At 35.8% G+C, this 27345-nt stretch overlaps 1 protein-coding gene across 8 annotated transcripts; it reads right to left on the bottom strand.

The window, feature by feature from the left end:
- Nucleotides 1-595: 595 nt before the first annotated feature.
- Nucleotides 596-26465, bottom strand: mybl1 (MYB proto-oncogene like 1). 8 transcript variants are annotated; one of them, XM_087309552.1, is made up of 16 exons: nucleotides 26087-26465; nucleotides 23460-23559; nucleotides 23249-23320; nucleotides 20790-20882; nucleotides 18529-18749; nucleotides 18254-18440; nucleotides 15886-15963; nucleotides 13875-13973; nucleotides 11410-11625; nucleotides 10063-10416; nucleotides 9539-9678; nucleotides 9327-9441; nucleotides 7474-7584; nucleotides 5843-5959; nucleotides 5575-5754; nucleotides 596-2558 (listed from the first exon to the last, which is right to left on the bottom strand). In XM_087309552.1, exons 1-16 carry the CDS (start codon nucleotides 26107-26109, stop codon nucleotides 2433-2435), a joined length of 2232 nt encoding a protein of 743 aa, XP_087165678.1. In that variant the 5' UTR covers nucleotides 26110-26465; the 3' UTR covers nucleotides 596-2432. The 8 variants fall into 8 exon arrangements, with proteins under 8 accessions (XP_087165678.1, XP_087165679.1, XP_087165680.1 ...); XM_087309553.1 differs by having other exon boundaries at nucleotides 5843-5956; XM_087309554.1 differs by having other exon boundaries at nucleotides 11419-11625.
- Between the last annotated feature and the right edge of the window lie 880 nt (nucleotides 26466-27345).

Below are 27345 nucleotides of genomic sequence, written 5' to 3'. Positions count from 1 at the left end.
TCAGTTGGCATTTTTGTGTGGAGTTTGCATGTTCTCCCCATGTTTTCGTGGGTTTCTTCCAGTCCAAAGAAATGCGCTATAGGTGAATAAACTAAACTGGCTGTAGTGCATGTGTGTGAATAAGTGTGTATGGATGTTTCCCAGTACTGGGTTCCACCTGAAAGGGCATCCGCTGTGTAGAACATTTGCTGGATAAGTTCATGGTTCATTCCTCTGTGGTGACCCCTGATGAATAAAGGATAAAACCGAAGCAAAATGAATGAATGAATATAGACAGTTGACAGTAACTTTCCCAGCACTGAGTTGCAGCTAGAAGGGCATCCGCTGCATTAATCCCAGAATAGTTGGCAGTTCATTTCACTGTGGCAACCCCTGATAAATAAGGACTAAGCTGAAGGAAAATGAATGAATGAAGGAGTTGACAGTAGCCATGGACTTCTATATTAGGGAAAAAAATTGTTGACAACAGAAGGAATAGACTCAGAATGTCAGAATTTTCATTTTTTGGGCAAACTATGTCATGTCTATTATCCATTATGTACAATTCAGAGAACAACCTACGACCAAGAAAGAAAAAAATACAAAGCACCACATATTAAAGAGCATATTGTTTTTATTTTTAGGTAATGACAACTTGGCTATTGGACGCTTTGTAATATCAAAGAAGCAGGTTAAAATTGTTTCGTGTAAATTCTGTAACGCATTGCATGTCAGTGGAAGAGTGCTGCTTGTTTTCATGCATGTCAGTTTGCTACATATACTTGCTTCCCCTTAAATCTACACCAAAAATGTAATGACAACAAACAAGACAGACGTTTTGACAGTAAATTTATGACAAACGAACACATTAGGCTGTTTTCTACAACGTTACGTGAGCCAGAATAAATGAATCTCTCTTTATTTTGCATGCAGGATTACGCATTTGTAGTGTTTACCTGTATCCAGACGGTCAGTTTTTATATTTCAATATCTGGATTACAATTAAAAAAATAAACTAAACCATTCCTCAATTTGAATCAAACTCAACGCAAACACTTTTGTTTGTTTCAGACTAATCAACCAGGAACTATTTCACATGGGTTCATCTCAGTTTACACTAAATCGAGACATCAAAACATTTCACTTCGTATTAGAGCAAAGCATTTGTCCTACACTTCCTTTAACCGATTGTGCATGTGTCCATTTCTGCTGTAACTCCCAGTAGCAGCGAGCAAAAATCTTATGAACATGTTTCTAAAGCGAGAAAGTGGGAGAGAGGAAATACTTTTATGCCATTTTCCCCTTCAAATATCAGACATGTCATTGTTAATGATATGTTTAAATACATTCAGCCAGCGCTAAAAATCACACAACAACAAAATGTAAACACTACAGAGGGCATAAAACACTAGATACTAACGACAAACCAACATTTACACATTTAAAAGTGCAATTTCCCCACATTTGGAGGCTGAATGCTGCTTGCTGTTACTATTTTTACGGTCAACCAATTGCGGACGGAACTTGAAATATGAAATAAAACGTTAAACTGTACAGGCCAAAAAATTAGTGGCAGTGTTATTTGAAATCAGGAAACATGTGACGGAAGGTAGTCAAATCTTGAACAGAACAGAAATATAATTAGAGTTTTTTGTTTTTATATATTTGAAATAAATAAATTAGTAAAGATTTAATAAATAGAAGCTACAGCTCTGAGCAAAAAAATCTCACTCTCTCATCTGTTCTTGGAACGTGCGACGGAGCGCATTGATATCAGTACCAAAACATGATTCCGGCTAAACTGAGATCAATAAGCAGCGAAGATGCTGGATTTAGACTTCTGTCAGCAATTTTAACATCAACGACCTTCACTTTAGAGCGAAACAATCCTCTCAAAAATACAAATAAAAAACTAAATGAGTGAGGTACCTTCCAGTAGACGTTAACTTAGCAGATTCACGCTATACAATACATTCAGTGAGTGTCCTACTCGTATAAAATAATGAAATAAAAAAGAATCAGGACGGAATCTTTGTTATGTTTTGGAGCGGATTACGTCGCAAGTGCTATCCAGTTACTCCTCAACACTGTCTCTCTGCTCCGCAGCCTAACAAACAACTACAGTAGTGCAACACTGCCAGTGCTCCCCTTTTCTTGACACCAGTCTCTAAAAACATCTAAAAGAGCTTTAAAAATGTTGTTCGTATGATTAAAAAAAGCAGCCCTTAAAGCTCAGCGCACTGTCTATGACTAAAAAAACGGATAAAAACAGCTCTACGTTAAAATGTGCGGCAAATCTAGTGCTACATGTGTGTTTTATTTAATATCAGTAGGTGTTTAGCAAACATCGTTGTGAGTGTTTTTGTTTTCTACATCAGATTGTCTGAGAGGTTAAATGTCATTGTTTTGGAGAAGGAGAAAAGAGGGAGGTTTCTGGAGTGCAGAAGTGTTGTTTAAAGAACGAGAGCTCTGGAGATGCAGGCGGTCGGGTTGGGGTTTAAGTAACGCCTGGCCTGCTCTGTCATGATCAGCTGATCCTCCGTTTTTCCAAACACCACTGCATCCCACTCGTTGTTGGCCTGTTAGATGAGAAAATAGGTCTGTTGATCATGGTTAATCTAAAATAAAACCATAAAAGTAAAATCATTTTTGTTATCTAAAAGAAATAAAAGCTGAAGTATTAAAACATTTAAAAAAAACACTGCAAAATACAATTTAACTACAAATAAAAAAAAAATCATAATAAATCGAATGTTTATGGAAAACATATAAATAAACAAAAAAATTAATTTGATTCTTTAAAAAAATTATATATATATAGATGAAATAATAACAATTACAACCAATTCAAAATATGAAATTAATAATAAATAAAACTTTAATCATACGAAAAGGCCAAAGGTCTAAAATTTGTATTAATATTTATAATGAAGAACAAAAACAAGATTGAAAAGTTTACAGTGCATCTGGAAAGTATTTATAGTGCTTCACTTTTTTCACAATTTTTTATGGTACCGTCTTATTCCAAAATGAATTAAATTCATTTATTTCCTCATGATTCTACACACAATACCCCATAATGACAATGTGAAAAAAGGATTTTGAAATTGTTCCAAATTTATTTTAAAAAAAAAACTGAAAAATCAAATGTACATAAGTATTCACAACCTTTGCTTAATACTTTGTTGATGCACCTTTGGCAGCAATTACAGCCTCAAGTCTTTTTGATTATGATGCCGCAAGCTTGGCACACCTGTCTTTGGGAATTTTTGCCCATTCCTCTTTGCAGTACCTCTCAAGACCTGATCTTAAGAGAGATGTTCAATAGGATTTAGATCTAGGCTCTGGCTGGGCCACTTAAGGACATTCACTGAGTTGTTGTGAAGCTACTCCAGTGATATTTTGGTGTGCTTTGGGTCACTGTCCTGCTGAATGATGAACCGTTGCTCCAGTCTGAGGTCAAGAGCACTCGGAAGCAGGTTTTCATTCAGATGTCTCTGTACATTGCTGCATTCATCTTTCCCTCTATCCTGACTAGTCTTCCAGTTCCTGCAGCTGAAAAACATCCCCAAAGCATGATGCTGCCACCACCATGTTTCATTGTAGGGATGGTATTAGCCTGGTGATGAGCGGAGCCTGGTTTTCTCCAAACAATTCAATTCACAATTCAATTCAAATTCGAATTCAAATGCATTTCCTCCAAAGGGTTCAATTTTAGTTTCATCAGACCAGAGTTTCTTATGGTCTGAGAGTCTTTTAGATGCCTTTTGGCAAATTCCAGGAGGGGCATGGCTTCCATCTGGCCACTCTACCATACAGGCCTGATTGGTGGATTGCTGCACAGATGGTTGTCCTTCTGTAAGGGTCTCCTCTCTTCACAGAAGAATGGTTGAGCTCAGACAGAGTGACTATCGGGTAACTCCCTGACTAAGGCCTTTCTCCCCGATCACTCAGCTTAGATGGCCGGCCAGCTCTAGGAAGAGTCCTGGTGGTTCTAAACATCTTCCACTTACGGATGATGGAGGCCACTGTGCTCATTGAAACTTTCAGAGCAGCATACATTTTTTTGTAACCTTCCCCAGCCTTGTGCCTTGTGCCTCGATACAAAATATAATTTGTTTAATTCAAATTCAGCTGAAGGCTCTTAGTAGTTCAGCAACCCTCTGCCCTTTCTCACTGTATATGAATATTAGCTGCTTCAGTACAACATCTACATTAGCAGGATGATAAGGATGAAACCAGGGTGGACATTTCAGCAAGACAATGATCCAATGATACTCATATACTTTCAGAGAAAGAAAATCAAGCTGTAGAATGGCCCAGCCCATCACCTGATTTAAATCCAATAGCAAATTCAAAGTACAGATCAGATTTGATAGACGAGACCCACAGAACCATCAAGATTTTTACACTGAAGTCTGTGAAAAAAACAATCACACCTAAGCAATTCATGTGATTTCATTCTCCATATGTGAGGCGTCTTTAGCTGCCATCATTAAAAAAGCTATTTATATAAAGTATTAAATACATTTCAGTAGTTCAGTACTCTCTCCTTGTGTCATTTTATTGGTACACATAAATAATGTTTTAGATTTTCTTTTGTTTTATGTTTGTATCATGGTTTCCACTACATTCATTCTTCCATGGCGGGGCGCCACACCAAAATTCATCCCGCCACGGCTACATTACAGCTTCTCATTCAAAACATTTTATTTTTTTAATAGCAGGTTATAATCGCACCAAATCGTATTATAGGGTAAATGAATTATAACAGCGCAAACATTTGTTTAACCCTTTAAGGTTACGTGCTGACTGACTGGCAGGTGCGTGATGTGTGAGGCCAGCAAACATGACGTTTAGCCGTTTCACTTTACTTCTGGACGCATTAATGCTACTCTGTAGTTCTATTAGAGACATTCATAAACATTCCTAGAAAATCTAATAAATGCTGGAGACATACTCTTTACATAAACGCACTAAATCACACTCAACAGCGTTTGTTTGAGAGCGCACAAGAAGATCTGCAGGCTCTTGAAGCGGCTTATATTTGAGGTGGCGTGCAAGAAGTTTTGTGCACGAGCAGAGGAAATCGGTGCGCAAGCAGAGATTCACATGCTCGTACATGTACGTTATTACATGAATGTGATCTCGACTTCTAATACTGCGCTCATGACATTTGTCATTGAAATAACGCCACAAGTATTTAGTAGATCTGTATAAAAAAAGGCCTGCTGCCACAGCTGGGAAAAATCCTAGAGGAAACACTGTATTGTTTGGGTTTTTACCAAATTCTGGTTCAATTCCATGTCAACAGCTCCTTTAAAAACAACATGAAGTGTTCAATACTTATTCCCCACTGTATAACTACTTTACTACATTTACTAGAACAAATGATATTAAATTATTTAAGCGTTTCGGTTAACATATCATCCCAAATATTGTTTATTAGAACTAATCTATTTCCAAACAGCACATTATTGCAATTTTGTGTATACACTGCAATTATGTGCTAACTCCAAAACAATGAATATAGGAATATCAATATCACATCAAATCCTTTCCTTTTGCTACCTAAAGAACAATAGAGCGACTTACCGGTGTGGGTGTTTGGTAAAGCGGGCTCCTTTGGATCATGTTTTCTCGCTTGCCTTGTGGGCTGACTGAACAAACAACAGAAAGCGAATCCTTCAGTGATTCAGGAGAGCAGGAGTTCTCCTCTCTTTCCGTTAATGGCATCATGAGCATGGACCTGGTCAGCAGGCCGTCACTCTGAGACTACGTGGAAAAAAAGTAGCAGGAAAACAACGTAAACTACAATTCTAAAGATGCATCTTTAGCTAGAAGAGGAGGACAATGCTCATACCGTTGTTCCATTGTTGTTAATCTGCTGTTGAGGAAACAGCTGAACGTTCAGACAATCTTTTTCCCAGCTGTCCAACACCAAAGACTTTCTCACTTTCCTTGCAGGAGCTTCCATCTGCTGTCAATCCCACAAGACACAGCAAATAAAAATAGTGTTCGGTTTAAAGGAATAGTACTCCCAAAAATTATACATTTGTCATTACTTACTCACTCTCTACTTATTTTGAGTTTATTTCTCGTGCAATAACAATAAAATGACACAAGGAGAAAATACCGAACTACTGAAAGTATGTCATACTTTATATAAAAGGCTTTTTTTGTGATGACAGCTTAAAATGCCTCTCATATGGAGAATGAAGTCACATGCATTGCTCTGGTGATTTTTTTTCACAGACTTTAACAGTGTAAAATTAAATCTTGTCTATCAAATCTGATCTTTATATTGTATCTTCTATTGGATTTAAGTCAGGTGATTGGCTGGGACATTCTACAGCTTGATTTTCTTTTACTAAATCCATTTGAGAGTTTCCTCGGCTGTGTTTTTGATCATCACCTTGCTGTAATGAGCAGAGAGTTGCTGAAGAACTACTGAAATATTTCAGCTGCTGTCTGGGCTTTTACTGTATTTCTACACCTCCCTTTCTTCATGTGTTTAATACTTTTTCCCTGTGTCATTTCATTATATTTAACATAACGTATATATTGTATATATGGATTTCTTTAGTTGTAAGTAACCAACATCCAGTAAAAATTAGTTAATAGCACCTTAAGAATTATGTTTTCTGAGAAAAATGGTGAAGTGTTAAATACTTATTTTGCCCACTGTATTTTGAAGAAACTTCAAAAGTGAAAGTTGTTACTGGTTTTAAGCATTAATCAAAATCTTCTGTGTTCATCAGAAAATCAGGTTTAGAAGTTTGTAACCACTTGAAGGTGGGTACATTTTTATTTTTAGGTAAACTATCCTATTAGGGTGGAAATTCTGTCACTTTATCTATTTTGCTTGACTGTGTAAAATGAATGAGGAGGCATGTGGAAATAACACAAAATCTAAATCAAGTGATTTTAGCATCCCAAAGTTAAATTTATGCATATAAAATATATTTTCTCTACAACAAAATTGTGGCTAGTGAAAATGGAGAGTGGCTAGTAACGTTGGAAAACTACTAGACCCAGTGGCTGTTGATCAAAAAATTTTATGTCAAGCCCTGGTCATATAAGAATTTCTCACATGCTGTTTTTTGAATACTATGAATTAGGACATAGTAGTTGACTAGCATACTGTTTTTAGCTTACTATATGGTATGGAAGTATGCTATTTCAGACGCAGCACTAGTATACCTAAGAGCTTGATAAAACTTTCGAGTCAACAGCACCTTCAAAAATATGTTTTCGGAGAAAAATGGTGACGTGTTCAATACTTATTTTCCCCAGTGTTTTGAAAAAAACTTCAAAAGTCAAAAGTTGTTATTATCAAGTCAAAGAAGATCAAAAAGGTTTAGAGGTTTGTAACCACTTGCAGGTGAGCAAATTTTCATTTTTTGGGTAAACTTTCCCTTTAAGATTGAAATTCTGTCACTATATCTATTGTCCATGACTGCGTGAATGGGTACGAAAGAAAGTGGCGAATACCTCGTAGGATCTGTACTGAAGTTGGTTTTGCACTTGAGTGAAGATGTCCGCTCCGGTCTCCTCCTTCAGGACCTCTCTGATGTCCTCCTCCAGAAGTGCCAGTGGTTGGGGCTAAACACACCAGGGTAATATATAAAACTGCAAATTAGCGTCTGAAGCACTGATGGCTGAATCATCATGAAACAATTTTGTTTTAGGGACTGTTAAGTTTGTTTTAGGGAATGTCTTTGTCCTGATTGTTTTTAGGACCCTACAGATATTATATTGAAAATGACTAAATAGATTTGCTGCCATGGCAAATAACTGAATAAAAAGTAAAGGTCAATTGACAATCATCGGAATAAGTATTATGAGGAAGAATATTGTAATTAATTGTCTTGCTGTATAGATTTAATGCTCTTTATTTAAAATGTAATTAAGCTCCACACATGTGAGTGGGATCTCCTCTTCGTACGCGCCAGACACTTTCTCATCAACACTCCATGGTTCTGGGAAATCTTGCAATTCTTAAGCTGATGGTACACAGGGAAACTTTTTGAGCAATTTTACTGGGCAACTTTGGGAAGTGATACTATAAATGGGCAATCTGGTGAGACACGGGTTAACAAATTAGGGCAATGGGTTACAGACACAAAGCTTGTTGCCCATTCTTAATAGTAAATCAGCCAAGCAACATCGCTCTGCAAAATTACCTGGCAACATTGTTAAGCATTAGTGGTCTACTTGCAGGTGAGTGTGCTTGACAAACCACCAGTAGACGACATTCTTTTTTCTCTCCATATGCCTCAGATACGTTCTTACAAGCACTAAATACTTTTTGCAAAACATTGCGTGATTCTAAGTGTGCTTCACATAGGTGAGTTGGCTTGACAAACCTAAACCAGGAGTGCCCAAATTCGGTCCTAGAGGGCCACTGGAGAGTTTAGCTACAACTTGCTTCAAATTAAACCCGCCAGGAGGTTTCTAGGCTGTGTCCGAAATCGCCTACTACTCAAGTAGGTATACATTTAAATTTGAATTTACCACATAATCTTTAAAAAAGTATGGTCTATATAGTATGAATGTGAAAAGTATGAATGGAACTCAAATGTACTACATCTGTCATTTGTCATGATCACATGACCTACCCTCATCAGTTACGTCCCTTCACTCCAATTCATGAATTCTATCGCATGACATAGCGTCCATCGAATCCCCACTTCAGAACCTTGCCAGGAGTAGTAGTTCATCCAGGAATTTTTCACATGCTGTTTTTCGAATACTATGAATTCGGACATACTATTCGGCTCGCATACTGTTTTTAGCTTACTATATCGTAAGTATGTGATTTTGGAAACAGCGCTAGTATACCAAAGAGCTTAATAAGGTGGTTCAGGTGTGTGTAATTAGGGTTGGAGCTAAACTCTGCAAGACACCAGCTCTCCACGACCAAGTTTGGGCACCCTAGAACTAAACCAACCTTGGACTTGTCATAGCATTTATATACTGCTCTCTGATGATTTGAAGTGCTTCTTTTCTCCTCACTTGTAAGTCGCTTTAGATAAAAAACATCTGCTACATGAATACATTTAAATGTAAATGCAATAATTTTTAGATTTGGTTGACTGTCAAAGTACCGGTGACCAATCGACTTTCATTTTATGAATCAATAATGATAAGTTTCCACTAAATTAATGTTCTACTGAAGAAGACTAAATCACCTACATCTTGGATAACCCAAGGCTTCATTTTTGAACTTCTTTTTTTTAAAACAGATTTCATGAGACTTATTCTTTCATGCATCTTGCTGTAGTCTGTTTAATAACGATGTGTCTTTTATTAATTCATTTATTTTTACTAAAACTAAAACCTACCACCATCCTTAATGGCCCATGCATCTTCTCCTGGGCAGCCAAGGCATTTTTAAATGGAGTTGGCGTTCTTGGAGTGTGTACAACAATATTCTTATGGAGTTTCGGGGTCCTAAAACTGAAGACAAAAACAGCACTAGTTATTTCTTGATTCAGACCACGGTTATCTCAAATTTCTCAAACAGCAGCAGCAAAGCTGAAGAATGAGCCCTGACCCTGCATTCTCCTTCTGGTGTTTTGGTGTGGTCTCTTTCTGATGCGGTGTGTTGAGGAGGCATTTCTGTCCACACACTGGAGTTGACGTGAGAGCAGGATTGTCGAGGCTCAAGGGCTCGCCACCAGATACATTAAAAAACTGGAAAAAAAAAAAAAAAACATTGAATGAATCCACTAGGTCTGGGTATTGATTCAGTCCTTGATTGTGTCCTAATCAAGTCCTAATTTGATTCGATACAGATGTACAGGCTTACGATTCAATTTGATATAATAAACGAATATAACTAAAATAACTATAATAAAAAAATGATCAGTGAGTACTAAATTTTAGGTGCATGTGTAGAAATCACCTCTATAAATATCTCTTTACATATCTGAAAACACCTAATCACTGGAATACAGAATAAACGGTTTACTGCTTTTGAGAAATATCCAACTAACCGCTTAAAAAAATGGAAAAAAAAAACATTTTGGTTCTCTGTACTCTATAATAGGTGCTTTAGTTTATGATTTTGTTTTGTACCTGAGAAGGTGAAAACGGCAGGCCTTTAACAGGAGTGTGTTTTGGAGAGTTCCCACTGTTGTCAATATAAGAGCAGCTTCTTTCTTCAGCAGGAGACTGATCTCCTCCCTCTCTTCTCTTCTTTCTGCAGATGGAGGTTGGTGGAGAGCTGAATCTGTTCATGCAGGTGTTGGGAAGAGTCCCAGACTTGCCCTGGCTGACCGCAGCACATGGTCTGGTCATTGTCTGGACGGTAGGAGCATTTATTGGGAAGGCCAGGGTTTCTGTACAGACATCAGCGGGGTTTGTAGGCTTCGGAGAGGGGCCGCTCTCTGAGAGATCAAAACTAGTGACATCACTCCAGGCCAGAGGATCCTACAGCATCAAAAAACACATTTATATTGCCACAATTCAAAATCTGCATAGTTGATAAGATTTTTTTACACTCAAAGAATTAAGTTTGTTTCAAACTACTTATTTAAAATGAGCTGAAACAACGCAATTCCTGAGTTTCTTTGGGAGGAGAACTTGATTGTTTAATGTTCAAACAACTTAATTTGTAAAAACGTAAATGTTAACTTAATTCCTTCATGTTGTCCCAACTCAAATCGATAGTGTGGAACCCAGCATTTTTTACAGTGTAGTCTAAACACGTAGTCTTAGTCCTAGTCTTGTTAAACCCCATATTTAGTTTAAACACAGGTAAAAATAAGGCTGTCAATGATACATTTTCACAAATCATAACTTTCAAACTTGTTTTTTTTCAGAGGGATATTTCTTAATCTGATCAATCAGTTGAACACAATGGACTAATATTGCTCATAACCTAATTTCCTTCTTCCAAAATTTAAATATGGTGCTACCCTGGCTTAGATCTCTTAGTACAGTAATCAACTAGTACATAAAAAGTAAAATAAATTAATTAATTAAAAATAAGAATATATAATCAATAACATATCTAATTTTATACAGTTTTACATTCATTTAAGAGTGGAGAGTACACGACATCCAAAAACAAAGGCAGTTTCTAAAACAATTCATTTACATTCTGTACTTAATGGATTTCTTTACATTGCACACTTGATTATTGACCAGGGTTATTCTTGTCATCTTAAACTAAAACCATAAAACTGACTTGACAAATCTTGGTTAATTAAAAACTATTATTGACATAAAGCTAAATTGACATTTTATACAGATGATATTAAAATAAAAATATCTAAAACACAACCAAATTACTAATGACACTTAAATATCACTCTTATTATCAGAAAAGCAGAATAAACTAGTTAAAAACTAGTTAAAAACTACAAACTTCCTATAACCTGATCAGTTTATTTAGAACACAGAAAGTGTATCTTTACGTACTCTGCTTACCGAGTCAATGAGCTCCATGGTCTCTGCAAACTCAGGGATGGTCTCTAGTGTGGACAGAACAGCACTGGCTTCAGCAGCCAGAAACTTGCTCGGAGAGACAGGCAGAGGTATGGAGACGGAGCGGCCATCCTCTACACCTCTGTCCTCCACACTCTCCACACTGTCATCAGGCAGACTGTCTGACCAGCTCGAGTAGCTCTCTGGATTCTGCAGAGGAACAATCATCGACGTCAGTGAGGAAAAGAGTGAGATAAAACACATGAAATGACCAAAAGATGAAGTGGAAGGGAAAGTTCAACTGAATAAAACAATAAATAAAATCACAGAATCAATAAGTCTACATTAATTCAGTCATGATATCGATGCTGCATATTACTTTGAGATTATATGCTATAATGTTAAGATGTTTTTCGTTCATTCATTCATTTTCTTGTCGGCTTAGTCCCTTTATTAATCTGGGGTCGCCACAGCAGAATGAACCGCCAACTTATCTAGCAAGTTTTTACGCAGCGGATGCTCTTCCAGCAGCAACCCATCTCTGGGAAACATCCACACACACATTCACAAACACACTCATACACTGCGGACAATTTAGCCTACCCAATTCACCTGTACCGCATGTCTTTGGACTGTTGGGGAAACCGGAGCACCCAGAGGAAACCCACGCAAACACGGGGAGAACATGCAAACTTCACACAGAAATGCCCACTGACCCAGCCAGGCTCGAACCAGCGACCTTATTGCTGTGAAGCATTGTGCTACCCACTGTGCCACTGTGATGCCATAATAATAATATATATTAATTATATAATATTGGGGGTGGGAATCTCTGAGCACAATCCGATTCTGGAGGTCATGAGCCGATTCCTAAAAGATTCTTAACCAAACATTTTTTTATTTTTACAAATATTTGTAAAATTTTATGTCATTTTAACCAGAATTACAGTTTCCATGCTTTTGATTATTGATTGGAATCTCTGTGTGACAGTACATCAAGTCATCAAAATTGTTTTATTTTATTAAACATTTATTTCTTTTATTAAAGAATTATTCTTTATTAAAATTTCAAGATAAAAACACCAGATCACAAAGAGCAATTATAAAGAACAAAGAGTCCTCATTCCAAAAAAAATGCTTTTATTTGATTATAACGTTAAGTGAAATTATGGATAATAGGAGAAAAATTAAATGTACATTTATTATGTAATTAGCTCTCACAATTATTGGTTGATCAACGGATCAGAAGAGCTGCGTCTCGCCTGTAATTATCCATCAGTCCAAATCAAGTGAATTCAGTAGCATACGTATATGTGCTTGTCAACACTTCTGTTTAGAGCACATCCCTGCACCATCGCAATCTAATTTGAATACAGAATCGATTAGAAATTTTTGAGAATTAATTTAGAATTGTTAAAGTAAGAATTAAAATGCATTGTTTTTTTTCTTCCCCTCCCCTAATATATATATATATATATATATATATATATATATATATATATATATATATAGAGAGAGAGAGAGAGAGAGAGAGAGAGAGAGAGAGAGAGAGAGAGAGAGAGAGAGAGAGAGAGAATTTGGTTCAAACTTTTTAAAATTTTCTTTCAGCATGTTGCCAAGAAAGTATTTCTAATTTTTTTTACTTGTTTGCCTTTTAACTTACAACTAGAATACTAATTAAAATGGCAGAAAACAACAAGAAAACGAAAATGAACAGCGATGGAAAAAAATTCTCTGGATTTACCATTCAAGGTTTAAGTAAAATATTATTGTTGCTTTATTTTATGCTGTAAACCAGGGGTCACCAATCTCGGTCCTGGAGGGCCGGTGTCCCTGCAGGGTTTAGCTCCAACTTGCCTCAACACACCTGCCTGGATGTTTCAAGTATACCTAGTAAGACCTTGATTAGCTGGTTCAGGTGTGTTTGATTAGAGTTGGAAATAAAATCTGTAGGGCACTGGCCCTCCAGGAATAAGTTTGGTGATCCCTGCTGTAAACTGTTGATGACATGTCTTTCAAATTTAAAAGAAAATAAAATAAAATCTAAAATATTGAATAATTAAATAAAATCTTTGTCACCAAAACTACTAAATATATTTCGAACAGACAGAATTAACTTAAAGAAAAACATGTTTACAAAAAGATAACATTAACTATGCTATTTAATTTTACTAGTTATACTGAAAAAATGAATAGAACAATGATGGAAATAACATGTAGAGTCAATATAATGCAAATAAAAGTAAAATGTTAAAACATGCATTTAACAAAAAGTGAAACTTTCAATGCGGTCCTGTTCTATAAATGTAATTAACCAAACTACATGTGAAGCAGGTGGACAGTGAGTGCAGGCGAAGCACAGCTAGACATGAGTTAGAAATGAGCAGGATGGGAATGAAGGGAGGCAATGGGGTCTAAAGCGATACTCTACGCGTACACACACACACAGTGTTTCTTACACGGGGCCCCGACTGTCTTCTGACTTCACTCTCAGCTGACATTAGCAACAGCTCTAGCTCCTTAATTCTTTTCTCTTTGTCGGGGTCGTCGTGGAACGGCTGTGAGGAAGAGGAACAACCAGGAACGAAGAGGCGCAAAGAGAGACGGTGACAAAGTTTACTGACAATTTCACAAGACTTTTATGAGGTCCTCAATTTCACCAAGGAAAAGGCTGATTTATATGCTGATGTAGTTATTGTACAGAGTTTCAGCAGGCTTCATAGTCAAATGTAAGATATTTAAAGCAAATTTCTCAAACTCAATTCCTGGAGGGCCGCAGCTCTGCACAGTTTTGCTCCAACCCTGATCAAACGCGGCTGATCTGACTACTGAAGGTGTTCATGACTCTTTTGAACTCTTTTTTTTTTTTTTAGATGAGCCGTGTTTGATAGTGTTGAAGCAAAACTGTGCAGAACTGCGGCCCTCCAGGAATAGAGTTTGAGACATATGTTTTAAAGGGACACTTTTATTTGGAAATAGGCTCATTTTACAAGAGATCCCTAGAGTTAATTTATTCAGCCAATCTCTGAGTGTAGCGGGAGCACTTTTAGCTTAGCTTAGCATAAATCATTTAATTGGATCAAACTATTAGCATCTTGCTCAAAACTTTTTTTAAAAGAGTTTCGATAATTGTCCTATTTGAAGCATAATTCATCTGTAGTTACTAGGATGTTGTTCTAAGACTGATGGGAAATTATAAGTTGCTATTTTCTAGGTCGATATGGTTAGAGTCAAGTTTATAGAGTCAAGCTTTCAATAGGAAAAACTATCAATTATAAATAAATTATTTTTTTATATTAAAAAAATTAGTGAGATGCTAATGTGATGTAATGTAACGTATATTTATATAGCGTATTTATCGTGTATGGCCATACACCCAAAGTGCTTAACAATTATGGGGATTGTCTCTCCACACCTCCACCAGTGTGCAGCCTTCACTTGGATGATGCGACAGCAGCCACAAGAAAACGGTGCCAGTGCCCTCACCACACACCAGCTATTGGTAGAGTGGAGAGACAGTGATACAGCCAATTCAGTGGATGGGGATGATTGGGAGGCCATGATGGTAAGGGCAGATGTAGATGGAATTGGGAGGTCATGGGAATTTTAATGACCACAGTGAGTTAGGACCTCGGCTTAACGTCTCATCCGAAAGACAGCACCCACTGACAGTATAGTGTCCCCTTCACTATACTGGGGCATTAGGACTCACACAGACCAGAGGTTAAGTGTCCCCTGCTTGCCTCACTAACACCACTTCCAACAGCAACCTAGTTTTCCCATGTGGTCTCCCATCCAGGTACTGGCCAGTCTTTGGGCTGCAGGTTGATATGGCTGTGACTTATAGTCTATTACTTAATGCTAAGCTACGCTAGGACATCGGCTGAATAAAAACAAAATTGTAAACATTTAACTTTTGGGCAAATTAATTGGGCAAAATTAATGTATTAGAATTTCTATTTCTAATGTAGTTCCACAATACAGACCACAATAAATTAAATTTAGGGTCTATTTGCAATGTCCACAAAGAAAAACAACAACAAAACAAACCAAGAAAACATAGAATCACTAAATTACTTTCAAGACAAATAAGTTAATTCAAACTAAACATAATATTGAAGACAGCAGTAGTCTTATGAACAAATTCTATTAACTTTAGGGATAGTTCAGCTTCAATTCTTTTTAAAGCCTACATTTGAACATTTTAGCCTTTTTTTACTTTTTAGGGCCTTTTTTTGACGTTATTAAATGAATTGATTTTACAATACAAATATAAAAACATTCCATTGGTGAAAGTCAGGTTTTTTTAAAACACCACACCACACACATGCAGATTAAACAAGTATACACAAACATATGAGTTGATTCGTTTTTAATTTATAGAGATGAAGAACAGACTTCAGAAAGAAGAAAGTTCAGAGATACAGAGAAGATTGAAGCATGCTGTGGGAAATGCATCATGGGACTTACCGAGACGAAGCTCGAGATCCGTACGTTGATGTTTTCCAAGCACTGGGCACTTTGTGATCTGTATGGATATCTGGGGGGCTGCCAATCAAACACGATAAGAGAGTTCTTAATGTTTACTGTACTAAATACTTCACATTAGCTAATTAATATTTTTTCAATTTTTTTTTTTTTAATTGTTTCACAAATTATCATGAAAAAATCCCATCATTAGACATGACTCACAGTAATCGGCTATCATTATTGGTTGAAAAACATTTAGCATCTTTACTGAAAACAATTTTTTTTAAATAAAAGTCAACCTTAATAAGACAATTTAAGGTACAACTCTCACTATTAACAAACCATTAACTACATTTAATAGTTTTTAATAATTATGGATAAAGTACTCCAGGAGGTTGTTATCACAGAATAAAGCCCAAAAGGCTTATTGTCGGCCCATTGCAAAGTGGAGCAGTGTTGTATAGTGATGGGAAGATCAGATCATTTTACTGACTCGTACCTTTGGGTCTCGTTCAGCAAAGGTGAACGAATCTTTTTTCGAGTCATTTCATTCAATTTGCCAAAATATTATTAAAATGTTGCTTCCAAACTCATCTACAACTACACCAAAACGTTGATCACACTACAAACAAGTCATAACTAGAAAGCTGTAAGAAAGAGAAGATAATCATTTATTGTTTACCTGGTCTTTTGTCAATGATTAGCTCATCTCATCTGACAGGTCTTTAAATTTGAGTGGTTTGTTCTTGTTACACAGACAGTCCCATATATGCTTAACCAACGCACACAGTCTTGACGAAAGGAGTCTATCACATAATAAAAGACCGACTCAAACCGAGGACTCCAGAAATGAACAGATCAAATCTTTTTCCGGGTCTGACTACATATGATTGGCTCCTGTCTTTCATGTGATGAACGAATTACTCAAACTGAGGACTCGAGAGTTGAACTGATTAAATATTTTTCTCGCTCTGACTGCAAATGATTGGCTTCTGTCTTTCATGTGACGAATGAACAACTCAAACCCGATAGAAGGCTTGAAAAAGGAACTAATCTTCTGCTATACCTGCATAAATCTGAGCATATGCGAATGAACAAATCTCTGAGAGGACTCAACGTTCTCGAATCATTCAAGAACAACCCATCACTACTAGTGTTGTATAGGACTGAAGGGCTTTATTCTGCTAAAACAACCAACCTGGATGTACTTTTTCTTGCTCATCACATAGCTACCTGCCACAAACAAAAAAAAATAAAAAAATCACACACAAAACCTTGTTCTGAGGTGTAATAGTTTAGTAATTCTTTGTTTAAGTGCAAATCTGACAGAAACTAAAACAGCTGATAGAGTATACACTAACCAGCACACTATTCAACCACAAGATGGCAACAAACAGTCAAAACGCAAAGCTGACAGAAATTAAACCCGTTGAATAATACTAACCGTATTATTCATAAACAAGATGGTGCCAAACAGTCAAAAACCGCAATGTGACAGACAAGCAGATACAAATAAATGAAGATATGTATATGGATTTGAACTTATTTACTGACAGTCAATGTGATTCACAATTGCTGGATGAGCCTGCATTATTTAGTGGTTATCTCGAGATAACATACCTTGAAATGTTGTGACTGCCCACATAGCAAAATTTCTCTGGCCCAGCTCTGGCCCACACAATCAGGTTTTGCTTGGCCCACATGCCGCAGTGAATTACGGTACATGACTGGACCAAATCTGGCTTCCAGACAAGGGCCAAACACGGACCATATCTGGTCCAAGTCTCAGCCAAGTTAATAACTCATAACTGGGCCTGAACTGGGCCAGATAGGTTGGTGTGTCACGATTGCAATGAAATTGATAAACCCATGGAGTGATGCGCTTTAGGCACACTATGGGCATGCTTTTTCTCAAAGTGACCTGATTGGTAGAATTTTTTTTCTTTACTCAAAAATGATTTTAGTGTATTTTAAATGTGGGTCAAGACTGGCCAAACTCAAATGGCCCACTTATCACATTTTTAATCTGGGCCAAATACTACGTTTTTTATCTGGCCCAAATCTTGTGTGCCGCCTTAAAGACGGTGCCACCTCTGCCAAACCCGGTACATGTTTGGCCCACATGCTGTATGCCAGTGCCGGATGAATGCCTGCTATGCCAGCTTTATGCCAAATCTGGGCCAGAATTCTTTGCTACTAGGGTGACCAATCAGAATGGAGTATTCCAGACAGCCGTGTAATAATGCAGAATACGTAATTTATAAGTCCTAACAAACAACAAATATCTTAATAGTCACTAGTTAATAGTGAGAATGAATCCCTAAACTAATTAAAGTTGCTTTAGCGACAGATTCAAATGTGTTATCACCTGTGATTGGCCGCTCAATATTGGCTGATTCTGGTCATGTGGATATTCCACAGTCGGGCTGGATTTGGGACGTTTCTTCTGGCCTGGATCACTGTTGTAGCTCTTGTTGCCCTCTTGTAAGTAACCCTCATGCTCCACCTTCCTGCGCATGGTGGAGTTCCAATGGTTCTTAATGGAGTTGTCCGTTCTATAAGAGTGAAGTAACGTCAATCTCCAGCCTATATAAGCACACAGGCATCCTTCTATATTCAGCACAGATTTAGACTGATTTTTACCTTCCAGGCAAGAGCTTTGAGATCTCAGCCCAGCGGTTACCCAGACGTTTGTGTGCTTCATAGATAATGCGATCCTCTTCCTGGGTCCAGGAGGATTTTTTCACTTCTGGGTTGAGGTGATTGTGCCAGCGCTCTCTGCATTGTTTGCCTATGCGCCCTTGTAAGTGCTTAGCAATCACTGACCACCGTTTGGGTCCATATTTATGAACAAGCTCAATCACCTGTAGAGATGTTCAGAATAAACACTTTGTCATCTAACAATGTTTGATGCTGATATAAAACATTAAACTGAATAAAACTGGAGCGGCACGGTGACGCAATGGGTAGCATGTTCGCCTCACAGCAAGAAGGTCGCTAGTTCGAGCCTTGGCTGGGTCAGTTGGAGTTTCTGTGTGAACTGGAGTTAGCCTGTTCTCCCCTTGTTCGTGTGGGTTTCCTCCGGGTGCTCCCCGACAAGTACAAAAATGTGGTATAGGTGAATTGGGAAGGCTAAATTGTGTGTAGTGTTGTGTAGTGTTTGTGTATGATGTTTCCCAGTTATGGGTTGCAGCTAAAAGGGCATCCGCTGCGTAAAACATAAGCTGGATAAGTTGGCGGTTCATTCCGCTGTGGCGACCCCAGATTAATAAAGGGACTAAGACGAAAAGAAAATGAATGAATCAAACTAGCAAAGTTTGACATTATGTTTATAGATTATAAAATGTAGTTGTTAAATTTATAGATTTTATAAAATATTGTCTTTGCTGAAAACTACCATATAAATGACCCTTTCAACCATTTTCCAAAATATGTCAGGATCATTTAGTCTTTACCAAATAAAAACAGTTATGGCTAGTCTTTGAGCTAACATAATATTGCACAAACTATTATTTTAAAGTGAGCTAAAGTCAGTTTTGAATCTATTTATCTATCTATATATGAACTATTTTCCCAGTAATGGGTTGCAGCTGGAAGGGCATCTGCTGTGTAAAACATATGCCGCAATAGTTGGCAGTTTATTCCGCTGTAGCGACTTCTGTAATAGAGACTAAGCTGAAGGAAAATTAATGAATGAATATATCAATTATTTTAAATCATAACTATTTTGAAAAAGCATTTTTACCTTATTTAAATAAATTTGGGATGGTTTAAACTGATCATAAGTGACACTAAAACATAAAAATATATATCCAAAATTAAGCAAAAAGTGCTCAGGGGTAGCTTAAATAATGTGTCATGCTCTGGGTAAGGGATTCAGCAGAATAAAAAGCAAAAGTCAGTCCAAGGCACTCGAAAAATGTGGAAAAAATATGAAAAAGTCTTTATTAACATAGTTATTCCTCAATACTGCGCCAACGCGTTTCGGCAAACACTTGCTTTCATCAGGGTTACAGAAATCAGGTGCATTTGAAGTTTCTTTTGAATAAAGGTCTGCCTCAGACTGACTTTTGTTGTTTATAAAAAATATGTATTTCATCATAGAGAGCTGAAAAATATATTACTGTTTCCACAAACATATTGGAAAGCTTAAAGTACAGCAGTTAATTAAAATGAAAATATTTTTCAGCAATAAATAAAAAAACTTAAATGTCACTTTTAAACCACTTAAATATTCAAATTAAACCATCACTGCTGAATAAAATAAACATTTTTTATATTATTTACCTAAACTTTATAACTAGTACTGTAGCTATTTATACTGTACTCAAATGTCTCTTGAGTATTCATTTGAGTACTCAAATATTTCTAAATCAGTATTTTAGAATTATTTCTGAAGGATCGCTAAAGACTGAAGTAATGACTTCTGCTAAGTCAACTTTGTGATAAGTTACATTTTAAAATACATTAAATAAAAAAAAGATTTATTATAAATAGCAATAACACCTTACTATATGTACTATTATTACTGTACTATTAATCAAATATGTGCAGCTTTTGAGAAAGCTTTTGATTCTTTCAAAATACTTTGGTAGTCTAGTACTATGTCTACTTTTGTATTACTATTATATTTGTATTACTATGTTTTAAACTGGGCAGAAAATGAACTGTAGTGTTTACAAAAGTTTAAATTTATTCTAGAATGTTCATGCATATCTAAAACAGCATGTGGGAACAAAAAGGCATTTAGTAGTTTGGAATGTAGAGGAGAAGGACAAAATCTTGCACTCAAAAATGCTGAATCAAGAAAACGAGATCATCACACCCTTCCCCTTCCTTCACCATTTTTCTACTCATTCATCTCCATGTTCCTCTGAGGACACTGAACACCCGGCTCATCTTACCCTCTGATCCTCCTCCTTTGTCCAGGGTCCTTTCACCAACTCCGGGTTGAGCACCTTTTGCCAACGGTGCTGACATTGACCATCTGTCCTCGTCTGTCAAAGAGCAACAACATCCCATATTAACACCTGCAGCAAGTACACAAATAACTATAATATCATCTTTACTAACACACAGGTCTGTCGCTAAAAAAACAATCTAGTTTTAACAATAGTTCGGCTGAAATTTTATCCAGACTTATCACTGCAACAGTTCGCTTCAGTCTAAAGTTAGAAATCTTGATATGTGGCTTTTATTGGGATGTTTTTAAATAACTACAGTTAAAGTCAGAATTATTAGCCCCCCTGTTTATTTTTTCCCCCAATTTCTGTTTAACGTAGCGACGATTTTTTCAACACATTTCTAAACAAAATAGTTTTAATAACTCATTTCTAATGACTGATTTATTTTATCTTTGCCATGATTACAGTAAATAATATTTGACTAGATATTTTTCAAGACACTTCTATACAGCTTAAAGTGACATTTACAGGCTTAACTGAGTTAATTAGGTTAACTAGGAAGGTTGTGGTAATTAGGGAAGTTACTGTATAACGATGGTTTATTCTGTAGATTATCAAAAAAATATACAGCTTAAAGGGGCTAATAATTTTTACCTTAAAATGTTTTTTTTATTATTAAAAACTGCTTTTATTCTAGCCGAAATAAAACAAATAAGACTTTCTCCAGAAGAAAAAAATATTATCAGACATACTGTGAAAATTTTCGTGCTCTGTTAAACATCATTTGGGAAATATTTAAAAATAATATTCAAATGGGGTTTAATAATTTAGATTTAAACTGTGTGTTTAAAAATAGATTTTAATATTAAATTTAGATGACAATAAAAAAGTTGACTTAATAAATGTAATATTATTAAACATAATCACAGTGAACATTGCAACTGACATGCAAATGAATCTAAATCAAGCATACTTTTACACCAGTAAACTAAATTCTTCATACATTTAAAAAATATTTTTTCATTAAAGGTAATGAAACAACTGAAATCTTTGAGTGAGTAAATCAATTAATGATTCAAAAAGATTTATTGTTTTGTTAAATTATTTATTCCAAAGATTTGTGAAAAAACACAATTAATACAGTAAGGAAGTAAGTGAAGTCTTTGAGTGAGTCACTAAATCAATCATTAAAACCATGTTTAGTTTGATAAACAGTCAATGAATAAAAACTGTCATTGTTCAAGACATAAGGTGCATCCCAAATCGCATACGTATGCACTATTCTACACCATTTTGTAGTATAAATAGTGTAGGAAGTCCGTTTACACTGCAAACTCTTAAAAATAAGTGCGCTTTAACTACCTGGATGATGCACTTATTCGACCAGTAAAACGAAGTGTGGAATGATGGACACTTCACGCACTTAACAGCCACTGTCACGTAACGGAAGGGGCGGAGCTTTTGGGCAGTGATGTTTGATTATTTATTTTGGATAGTGAAAGCAAAATTCTCCTACAAGACTCATTATACTTCCCTATGGTGACTGTAGTTATACTTGTGACAAGTATTATTTGGTACTTTGGTCATTTATTTCCAAATTTGGAAACCGCCAAATATCATCAGGGAAACGGTTTGAATTTCCGCTTAGTAAAAAAAACCAATATTGTTCCTCTACACACATATACTATGCAGTTGAGTGTGTAAGTGCATAAGTACATAGTGTGCCGTTTGGGATGCTGCTATTCATTCAAAAAAGTTGATTCATCCAGTGATGAGTCCTAAGTGAGTCACTAAATCATTCATTTAAAACTATTTTTATAGATTTTATAGATTATTTGTTCAAAAGATTCAAATAAAAACACTGATTCAACAAATAATGAATCAAGTTGTCATTTGAATGAATATGAACATTTTCTTAATCTCTTTAGTATAATTTGCAATATGAATACAATTTAACCAGATGACTTAAATATCTCTATTTAAAAAGAATTCATAATTTTAGGTTGATTGGTATGATTCTGTAGGTTAGTGCATCTGCATAATATCTAATAAACAAATTAAAATATTGATAAATACAAAAAAGAAACAGATACAATTGAAACAAACAGTATTTTGTTGTGAACTGTATAAAAATAACAATGATTCAATAAAATTAATCATTATTAAAGTTACTAACAGTACAATTTCTTGTGTCTGAATGCCTATAAAATCCTCCAGGCCTCAAAATCACATGCAAATGATAAACTATACTACAAAATTCAACATTGCAAATCCTGCAATGTGACTATTGCGAATGATCACATTGCGATATTAAAGCTGAAACATTATATTGTGTAGCCCTAGAGCTAGAAAATGATAAAGAACAGCTCTAAACAAGACTTAAGATAATGTATACAATAATAAATATTTTACATTTCATTTAGACTTTTTTAGCATCAGATTCAATATACGTTACTTACTGGGAAATAATTGGCGATTAATTTCCAATTATCGGTTCCTTGTTGCTCAACAAGCTTCTTCAGCTTCTCATCCTGTGCATGAAAGAGAGATTGTGAGGTTTTCTATTTCAGACAGCAACACTAACAGCGCTGTCGCAATTCCCACCCCTTCCTGTTTCATTACAGAGCTTCCAAGTATAACCCCAACTAAACATTACAAACACAAGCATACCTCATCTCGGGACCATTTAATTTTGCACAGAGTCCTTTTAGAATTCTTGGGTTCTCTGCTGTCAGGGTCCGTAGAATGACGATCTTCGTCTTCATCTTCACTGCAGCCATAAACACAAACATAGCACAGAAAATAAATTATTTAACAAAAAATAAATCTAATCAGAAATGTTTTCGCTCAAACTGTCTGATGCCAATGGTTTAAACAGATGAGCATGATCGCTCATCTGTAAATACAAGATGTAAACCGTTTAGAAAAACAGGCGGCTCATTAAACAGGACATGCCTGAGAGTAATTAGTCTCCAAGCAGGCAATACAAGCCACATAAGGGAATTCAAGCATTATTCCAGAGCTTTGGTGTTTATGTTTTCCATGCATCTAAACTCTATTTATTAACATACATAGAAATATACAGTCAAAGTGACAGACGTTCTTCCAGAGACTTCAGGCTATGAGAATGCCTTGTTGCCTGGTAACATTTCACCAACACAGTGCGGTAAAAAGTATTTAATCAACACCAGTGGGTAGTAAATTCTCCCTGGGATACCAAAGCACAAACCTAATGGAAAATCATTTAACCAATGGTTAAAGGTTACAGCTTGCTGTAGAGCGAAAATATTTTCGAAAAGAGCAAGTCAAGGAAGTCTAATCATTAAAGAAATATGCCAGAGCACATTCTATTAGGATGCCTTCACGTAATGTCTAAAGCTGCGTTAGGTGTTTATTTAGGCCGAAGTCCAATTTTGACTGAAGTGGTACAAATATGGAAGTTCAAAATCCTTCTCTCTTTGTTTATCATTGAAACATTGGCTCTCGTTGTTACACATCACCCGATGAAAGAAGCGTTTCATTTAAGAAACTTGCTTCAATATGATCTCCACCCTTCAGGAAGGGTTGAAGTGATGAACAAGCCCATTTACTTCATATGTGGAAGTAATCAGCGCTTGCATCATTCAGTCAGGAGGCAAGCAAAATAATGGCTGGCCACAGTGTTTAATTGAGTTCAAATAGAGTCTGTACAAACTACTAATGCGTTCAGTCAGATTAAGGCCTGCAGCTGGTTCTATTTATTACACACACACACACACATTTTTTTTAAAGACTTAAAATAGACAATGATTTTTTTTTCTCATTTCTATTCAAACAGAATCATATATTTCCTAACAGTAAAAATTGTACACCCAAAATACTAATTTTAGGTATTTAGGTGCATTTTATCTCAACACATTGAAAAATGTATTCAAATGTTTACTGACCCATAAATAACATTATGGTCATGTTTGTATGGGCACAAAAAGAAAGCTGTACGTCACCTTCCTTTATAAACATGTGTTTGGAAAATAAGACACAGTTTTATAAACCAGCTAGACGCCAGTAAGTGATTATGTGGCAAGCATTATGCACAGCATGAATATCCTTACTCTATTATTACTCCAATAAAATTTAATATGTAGTTTAATACTTATTGTATACAGTACCTCCACATTTAAAATAGGCTATATTGTTTATTTTACAATATATTTAATTTATAAATTGCACTTTATTTTAAGGTGCCATTTTAGTGCAACTTTTTAACTACTGAGTAATAATGATTAAATACGTGTATTTACTATATAATTAGGGTTAGAATGAGGTTTAGATTTATGGCTAGTTGTTTGACTAATTTGTTACAGCTTTTCAGCTCATTATTAACAAAATATACATGTTAATTTCCAGTACCTGTAACATAGCAAACTCTTACTATACATTTTTCAGATTTTTAATGAGATATTTAAGTGTTAAAATTCGACAAAAACACAATATTTTCTAATAATCATCTTACAAAATATTCTTGATGTGCATTAGTAACCTATTTTTATAAATAATTGGTGATGCTATGGTGTTATTACTATGTAATGCCATACTAAGGCAGCGGGGCACAGTTCGTTTCATCTAATACCCCATAATCCTCTAAATCCGCAATAATTGCACCTTCCCTCATTTCTGTTTAGTTATTACTCTCACTAGTAACTGCATTCAAACGTTTTAACTCACCGATGACTAATTTCGTTAACTTAGCAGGTTACATTTACTTTGTTCAGTGAAATGTTAGCATGCTAGTCCACTCTAGATAGAAAACTCGGTAGACCATGCTAACTGGTAGCATTTATGCTAACACAATAAAGTGATCTTAAACCTTTGAAACAAATTACATTTGACAAGAATTAACATTATGGAGGTAGTAGCAATAAGAAATAAGTCATTTTAAAAGACTGAACCCGTTTATTAGGATGTCGATGAAATCTTGTTGGTCAGTCAGCAGGTGCAACGCGATGCGTCATTGCGACTGTCACACCATGTAAACTATCATCGTTTATAAACGTTTGAGATGATGTTGTGGAAATTTATTAATAATAATTGTTCATTTGAGCTTTGCGTTCCCATAGCAATTTCTGCTGTAACACAAATAACTAATATTTAAACCCAAAAGTTTCTTTAGAATACTCATAACTCAAATAATACCTCGATGTTTTGGGTTAAATTGGAGATCAGCACACTATCTACAGGTTTCAACACAACCCATTAGATAACAAATCTGATCGTTTTAAATAGTATTTTTATTCAGTTTATAAGATCCATCATCTCACCTCCGGGACTTCATATTGGCCATGTCAATTGCGTTTAAATCCAGATATTTACAAAGGAAAACGTCTTCAAAATATCCAATGTTGCTATCTTCTTGAAATCAGAACACACAGCTGACATTTATCCGCACATGCCACTGTCAGACATGTGTCTTTTTTCCTCAAAAACCTTCAGATCCGTACAGTCACATTCCCGAGAGCCTCTATACAATAAATATAAGACGCCACAAAATGTCCTTCCAAAATGGTTGTTATAAAACACTGAGAAGTAAATTTCCAATGCGATCCCAAAACAGTGAAGATGGAAAATCCTTAAATATAGCAGTGTTATCCTTGCGCGCCTTGCTCACACACCCGCCCCTCTGCACTGTCACTATGTACTGTTTTCAGCGCGTGTATTTCTTCCACTCATTCTGTTTCATTTTTTGTCCATCCCGCCGAATCTCGCGCCCAGCCTTCTTCCGCAAACGGGTTTGAATCTGCGCACGCGGCCTCGCTGCTGATTGGTGGACAAAAGTGGGCGGAGCAGCGCGCTCTTGTTGTTGAACAGCAACTGGTCTGTGACACTCTCTGACGTGTTTTTTATTTGCATATGCAGCTCGTGTACTTTGAATTTGCATATGCGTTCTGGTTCATGTATTACCGATGGCCTATTTATATTTTAAGCAAAACTGAAAGAATATTGTCGTTAAAATACGCATTATGAGCAGTATAACAGCAACATACTGTACAGTGAAAATGTTCTCACTAAATGTGACAGAGCATTAGTATTATGTAGGTCCATACTGCCCTCTTGTGGATCATTTGGTGTAACCATGACTAGATAGATGAGCAGCTTATTTCAAAACAAGAATCTTTCAGTTAGAGATGTTAATCATTAACTGTTGGGACAAAATTGTGAAGACTAAATTAAAAGTAGTAAAACAAATATGAAACAAAATATACTGGGAAAGCTTAAAATGCAAGGTACAAATTTTAAATTGCAATAATATAATATAATATAATATAATATAATATAATATAATATAATATAATATAATATAATATAATATAATATAATATATTTAGAAGTATAGGGATAAACATCTTTTACCCATATATAAACATGTATTTTACAGGTGTGTGTATACAGTTGAAGTCAGAATTATTTGCTTCCTTGAATTATGAGCACCCCTGTTTATTTTTTACCCAATTTCAGTTTAAAGGAGAGAACATTTTTTCGACACGTTTCTAAACATAATAGTTTTAATAACTCATTTCTT

This window comes from Danio rerio, chromosome 24 (assembly GCF_052040795.2).
Source record: "Danio rerio strain M-AB ecotype USA chromosome 24, GRCz13ab, whole genome shotgun sequence".
In the NCBI taxonomy this organism is placed as follows: Eukaryota; Metazoa; Chordata; class Actinopteri; order Cypriniformes; family Danionidae; genus Danio; species Danio rerio.
This window is presented reverse-complemented; position numbering and strand designations above follow the sequence as displayed.